Source organism: Tuber melanosporum (genome assembly GCF_000151645.1).
Source record: "Tuber melanosporum whole genome shotgun sequence assembly, scaffold_271, strain Mel28".
NCBI lineage: Eukaryota > Fungi > Ascomycota > Pezizomycetes > Pezizales > Tuberaceae > Tuber > Tuber melanosporum.
In genome coordinates, this window is record NW_003298943.1 from 11,556 (window position 1) to 18,627 (window position 7,072).

The 7,072-nt window shown below is 40.7% G+C and overlaps 1 protein-coding gene; it reads right to left on the reverse strand.

The window, feature by feature from the left end:
• Positions 1-2,245: 2,245 nt before the first annotated feature.
• On the reverse strand, positions 2,246-4,155 carry GSTUM_00001248001 (uncharacterized protein). XM_002838734.2 has 3 exons: positions 3,542-4,155; positions 2,660-3,452; positions 2,246-2,598 (listed from the first exon to the last, which is right to left on the reverse strand). The coding sequence occupies exons 1-3, from the start codon at positions 3,806-3,808 to the stop codon at positions 2,528-2,530; spliced, it is 1,131 nt and encodes a 376-aa protein (XP_002838780.1). The 5' UTR covers positions 3,809-4,155; the 3' UTR covers positions 2,246-2,527.
• Between the last annotated feature and the right edge of the window lie 2,917 nt (positions 4,156-7,072).

Genomic DNA, 7,072 nt, shown 5'->3' on the forward strand with positions numbered 1-7,072 from the left:
GCGGGAATCTTGATTCCTGTACCATTCATTTGTAATGGTAAGGTTTCTCATACAAAGAGGTCCATTACAGCCAGGTGCAACTGTACTTGTATTTTTAATCCTTTCCTGGTTTACCCCTCATATTCTCTTTTTTTGTATTATCTGCTTTTCTTCTAAATATTATTTTTATCAAATGTATTATTACTCTAACTGTGCTCACTACAGTCACTCAACAGAAGTGTTCGTGATCTGAGACAATTTTTAATTGCGGTTGCGCCATATGGTAGGGTAGTACTGGTGGGGTTGTCAACAGGCATGCATGTGTGCAAGTTTTAGTTCACGATCAACAACCTCTTGCACCTCTCAACATTCAACAGTCAATTGACCTGCCATAAATTAAACTACCTAATATTTTGTAAAACCTCCTCTTACTTCTAAAACTGCAGCCATCCTATCAGGCATTGATTTGTACAACTTCTTAAAAAACTCCTCAGGAATTGTCTCCCAAACCAATGGTAATACATGTGCAAGTCTTCTCCTAACAGCCTCTTTTCCTCCTGGAGTATCTGTAATCCTTGGATACTGCTGGTACAATCGCTTTTTAAGCTCAACCCATACATGCTCAATAGGATTTAAATCAGCGGAATAAGGGGGGTGGTCTACAACCTCAATACTATTTCTCTCCAACCAATCCATAATACAATATGCCTTATGAACAGGAGCATTATCTTGCTGAAAAAGAACATCTTCAGGTTGTATACCAAAGGAAATCATTTGATGAATAACATGAAAAGGATATCTTCTCAAAAGTCTAATATACCTGGTCTTCTTGATAGTTTGAGTAATAGGAACTAATGGACCTTTTCTTTTACCCCAAAAGCACCCCCAAACTATAAGCGAGATTCCCTTATCCTTCTCCTTTAGGTGTACACAATCAGCCAACCACTTCTCTGCAGGTTCTCTGAATACATATTGTTGCTTTGGATTCTTGGATTTCTCCACACTGCACTCATCACTCCAAATCACCCTTTCAAAATCCTCAGCTGTCTAGTCCCTATGAGCTGTAGCCCATCTCAATCTCTTAGCCACATGATCAGGCTTTAGCCTAGGTCTTTACTTGGCATATTCATTTTTTAATGTTTGCTTCTCTGAGTACCCGGTCCACTATGTAGGCAAATTTAGTAGGCAATCATATCCAGTTACTCTGGGTAGCACAAAGATTTAGCAGTATCAAGAGAAACACTGAGTGCATAGCAATCCCTGAAGGCGCATGTGATCATTTTCAGGTTGGACTTGACTGCCTGTATAATTGTGCAACACTGTTGACCACTCAAAATGGGTGTGCGACCGGGACAAGAGAGATTTTCAAGAGATTGGCGTTCACATGCCCAGACAAGAAAGCTCGTAACTGTTGTCCATGGGCATCTAATAATTTGAGCCACCAAGGCAATGTTCTAGAGGCAGTAGAAAAAGGCGATTAGCATGCCCTTCTCTGTAAAGCTCATTTCTCTCCACCTTGTTGGATGTGGGGGTCTTTTTTGGCTGCATACTTCATATTTCCAGAATACTTAACTATTGGTAAGAAAGGTAGAGGAAATTAATAAATTAATTAATTAGGTAAAGGAGGCTTTGGTGGATCTAGATTTGTGAATGGTTACGGTCATGATAGGGTGAATGGTTATGCTCAACTTTACACTTCTTTGAAAGGTGGCATTTTGGCGAGGCAGCTTAGTCATCTGAGACCGGTTTCATGAACACATCTGCCGAGTGACTGTAAGTACAAGAAAACATAACCCTTCTCTCCACAGAAATTTGTTTTACCATATCTCTCCTCATTGTAGAATATGTTGCGTTATAACCGACAACTCGGTGCAACTAGTGTTGGTTTATAATGACCTGCAACCCACATGGGTTTCCAGACATTTGGATCACCCGATTTCCGCAATCCCTACTTCGCCATTCCTAGTTTCCATTCTTTAATGACCCCTCCGAGTAGTTGCTACTGAGGCGAGTTTGCATGGATTTTTGATGTTTCGGAACTATTTTTGTCCCCCTACTGTTAATGCAATAGCCCCCCAGTCGTGCATCAACGAAGCAAGAAGCACAAGAATTGCGGTTATTTAGGACATTATTTCGACCTATTGGTTGCATCTCCAGATCATGCTCATTGTTGACAGCAAAGTTCAGCTATAATTCTCCCCTAGTTCACCCTACTCGAGACTTTCACTTTCGACCCCTAGGATACATAAAATAACTACCATCCATGTAGATCAAACATATTTGGATTTAACCTGCCACCGCCCTTCTAACCCAATTACTCGAGTATCGAGTATAACGAAGAGATGAATGACATTTCAGTGGTGTAAAAACTAAAGGATGAAAAAATTGAAAAAATTTACCCGATCCAACCTCGCACATTATTTCCAGGTTTTTCGACCCCAACACCCAACATTCTAACGCTATTCTTCTACACAGGCAATTATACTGAAAAAATGAGCCCCCAAAGCGAGAGAAAGGCAAAGAGGGAGGAAAGATCCACTCCAACTATTTACGCCATGCGTCTTGCCTTAATTACCGACACGGAGTACATGATAATTCCACCGATTGCCAACACGATACCTGAACGGAATTATTAGCCCGAAAATTCCGCCAAGTTTTGTGGAGGAGCTGGGTTTCTCACCTAACAAACTCTTGTCTGACACACTTCTTCCGCTAGCCATCCAGCCTAAGATAACGATTGAGCAGGTCTTAGCATGCCCCACGACAGTACTACTAACAGCCCCAGCACCCGCAATGATGAAGAATTGCGACAAGTTGATAAGGCTAGCAAACAAACCAGACATGAGAATCATAGCCCATCGGCTGATGGGTACATCGCCAAATACCGGAATGGCATCCGCGAAAGGAATAAAGAACAAGAGCAAAAAGGTGGACGCCGGCGCCTGGTTGAAAAGTAGCTGCATGGAGCTCATATTGAGCTTCTTATGATATGTCCCGATCCAAACGGTATATAGAGAGCTTGCTACCACACCACTGAAAGCGAAGATGACACCAGCGACGGTTGTCACCTTCCCTGCCTGTTCCGGAGTCGCAGCACGGGTGTCATAATAGGAGACTACCCCCACACCAGTACAAACCGGGATCAAAGAAAGAGCAGCGTACGTAGGGATCGAGACCCGGTAGAAGACAAGATTTATCAAAGCCACGAAAGGTGTGAGCAAGATTCTCGCAATCTGATAGAAGGTGATTGAGGAATAGGCCAGCGAAAGATTCGGAAGAATAACGTTGAAGCACATAGCAAACGCTAGGGGCAAGATCTCGACAATCCCGCATCGTTTCGGAACAAAGAAGCCAAAAGAAGGACGAGAGATAACAAACAATGTCAAACTTGTGCAGACAAAATGAAAGGCAGCAAAGGATGTTTGCATATTCTTAAAGTTTGGATCATCGAAGATCCTCTTGTTTGTGAAGACCTGGCAACGTCGCAGAGTTAGCAGCCAACATCCGAGAGCGAAAATAGAGCGATTAAAATCGTAAATTTCAAGCGAGCAGGGCGATTTACTATTCCAATAGTAGCCAGGGTGTTGACTGCGGTCCAGATCAGAAATGAGGTTTGACTCGACTTTTGCGAATTCGACTTTACAGCGCTGTCTGGCAATATCACAGGTTTCAACTCATGCCCTGACAAGCTACTGCGTGTCGATCCGCCGATAGATAAACCATCATCACTGTCGTCCGGCTCCTGTTGGGACAGCAGGTTAGCTTTCTGAGCCTCCAGGTCCGACTTCAGCTCGATATTAATGCTGTTGTTGTTCGAAGGTCCCGGCATTGCCGTGAACTGAAGGCAAGGTTATGGTTGTTAGATCAGGAAGAGCGCGGTGGTCTGAACAAACGAAGAGCAAGTTGTAACGGGAATCAGTGTTGTGCTGTACCGGCAGCGCAGCGTGGGAGGGGGAAGGGTGGATGTCGGCGGGTGGAGAGGGGACAAAAGAATAACCAGATAGTACAAGGTCAACAAAAGGGAGGGTTTATCAAAAGGAGGGAGCGGGCGCGGATGAGGTTAAACCCCAGCAAGTGATGTGCGAGAACAAAAATTGATGAAATCCGCGAAAGATTGCAAAAAAGAAAAAGTTAGTCCGGATTCTCGCAATCGAGCTCGGAAGGCAACAAAGGAGGAGGGAGAGGAAGAGGCAATAGTGAGGGAGAATGCAGGGGATGATAAATTTAATATTAGCTCGAGCATGTGGCGTTACCGCTCGTCATACTCGAGTACAGTAAGGGTATTCAAAGTTGAAAAAAGTTCCAAAAAAACTTAGCTTACTTCACTGTTTCATGAAAGCTTGGCACACCCAGAAACCGTAAATTTACCATTACTTTACTTTATCATACCATGCCTTTTTTTTGAGTAGATACAGACATCAAGATTTCCATATCTACATCAAAATGCCGTAATGAGTAAACACAGGAAGTGGCATAAGGTTACTTTATAGTGTTAGCCTATAGGATCCACATATTTTGAGTAGCATATTGGAGTGTATTGAGGCAACTAAGAGGACAGTTTAGACATTTTCACCAATCTTACCAATGCTGTAAAACATCAATAAATGGTTTTATTGCTAGGAAAAGTTGATAATTACTTTCAATATATGCTCTAATATTTCCTGATAGTTTGAATTTTTTTTTTCATATGATGAATCAGCAAAAAAATACATTGTGTCAAATACGTCTGCAGTATGTACTAACGTAAAGGTTACTCCAGTTGCCCACATCCTATGCATCATAAGCATTCTGAGCATCCAATTGCGTCCTGGGCATCCAGAGTGTCCGGTTGCGTCCAACCTGTCAGGAGTTTATCCTAAGCGAGAATGTACTAGTGTTGGTATCCTGATACAAGACAACAGAGAGTCCTTATCATAACACTACTTTTAAGCCAAAAACCAGCCACTGCTATATCCACAAGATACTAGCCTGAGGACTAAATCTAAAAATATTCACAGAACTAGAATATATATTGTACCAAATTCTATTGTAGTTTCTTAAACAATCTGGGAGCCAAAGTGGCCAACTATAGAATGGAAAAGTGTGTGATAGTTGTGATTGTAGGGGGTAGGTGGTGATGTGAGTGTTTTATTAAGTTTTTCTAAGACTGTAATGCATTTAACATCAGGACAACCACACAACATCAAGGTCAGAACATCAACAACAGGTCTATTAACTATGATTGCTCAACGGTCGCTATATCATCAAAGCTAATAATTTGGTACAACATTCTACTCAATTTCACATTTCCATTACAGCAAAAAATATCAGCCTACTATTAGTTTGCAAGGAGTTACAAGTTATTTTACATCCTGGTGAAGTGCTGATTTTGATACCAGATTCCTGGCTGAATACCTAAATGCACAGGCTGACAGTTTGTGTCGCAGACATGCTCAATGTGAGCCTTCCAATGGTTTAAAGAACATGTTCCCAGCATTGATATTGGTTGAGATACAGGATGTTATGAAAGTTGTCTTTTCTGGCAAGGTTTTGACTATACAATAAATTTCATACAAGATGACGTCCTGAATACTGTGACGTCTAAGCTAGCATTTTGCATCTTTGACCTATTTGATGCAGGCCTTTCAGCGTTGTAAGGAAAGTCTTACTGGCACTACTGTCCAAGGGGTTGTAGCCTGTTTTGAACCTTGGTGAATTGATGATCATGATATCTGATTCTGTTGGTCAATACTCAACACTAAGGCTAGCCTTTTGCATTAAATACCTACTCAATGCCAGCCCTTCAATAATGTATAGAATGTCCTACAGATAATGATAATGGTGGAGATACAGGCTATTAGGAAAGTGGTCTTTTCTCGTGAGATTGTAGGTATGTGCTGACTTTAAAGCCAGATTCTGTCCTGAATACTCCACAATTATACTGACACTTTACATCCTAAACCTACTCGATACCAGCTTTCCAACAGTGTATAGATGATCTCCCCTGTGCCATTATCTGTGGACTTATCATGTATTTTGTATTCTGGTGAAATGCTGACTTTGACACTAGATGGTATCTTGAATATGCCAATTTGTAGAATAACATGTTTCATCCTGGACACCATCTATATGAGCTTTCCAAGAGTCTATAGAATGTTGTCCCTGGGTTGATATTAGGGAAGATAAAGGCTATTTATGATGGTGGGCTTCATGGGCCCGGTTTTGACTATATGCTGACTTTGGTGCCAGATTTCGTCCTGAATACCATTACATATAAGCTGACATTTTGAATCTTAAACCAACTTAGTCCCATCTTTCCCATTATTTATAGAATATCTTCCTGGCCTCATTATTCAAAGAGCTAGTGCCTGTTTTGAATTCTGGAAAAGTGCTTAACTTGATGCCAGATGCCATCTTGAATTCCTTAACATGCAGGTTGTCATTTTGCATTCAAAGCCTACTTAATACCTGCTTTCTAGCAGTGTAAAAAATATCTACTTAACATTGGTCTTGGTGGAGATACAGCCTGTTATAACTTGAAGACTTTGTATTGCTTCTGTATTCCTACTCAACTTTTTTAAACTACTTACAGTATTAACAAAGATAAATCTTAAATTACAATATTAAAGCTCAGTTTGGAATAACTTATGCGTAAGTTATGCTATGTATTGACTGTGGTCTGAAAATGCTGTATTTACCAAGGAGCATTCTGAGGTTAGTTACTATGTTCTGCTATGTCCTAGTACATTCTGTTGCATCATAGTACCTCTTGGTACATTGGACGTAAAGAATACAGAGAATGCAGGTGATTATTTTTACTGATACGTGTCAGGTCTTGGATTAGCTAGAGTTTAGTTAAATCAGATTTTAGGTTAGATATGGACATATTAACCTCTCTATTAACAATAAAAACCAGTATGGTAAGGTAAAGTAAGATAGTAGTTAATTGACTCTTTGTGGGTTTGCTTATGGTACATCTTGTTACAATTGCTTTTTGAAAGTGGTACAATCACAAAACAGGAGTTGAATCTTGCATATCTAGTTTTTTCAAGTTAGTATAATCTGTTAAAGAGAGAAATCTATTGTAGCATATCTGGTTAACACTAAAATAACA

Bases quoted from the DNA above. Each gene is read 5' to 3' on its own strand.
- GSTUM_00001248001 (XM_002838734.2), bottom strand. From the start codon at position 3,808: ATGCCGGGACCTTCGAACAACAACAGCATTAATATCGAGCTGAAGTCG. The intron at 3,453-3,541 runs GTAAATCGCCCT...CGACGTTGCCAG, and splicing joins CCCTGGCTACTATTGGAATA to GTCTTCACAAACAAGAGGAT. The intron at 2,599-2,659 runs GTGAGAAACCCA...AATTCCGTTCAG, and splicing joins GTCAGACAAGAGTTTGTTAG to GTATCGTGTTGGCAATCGGT.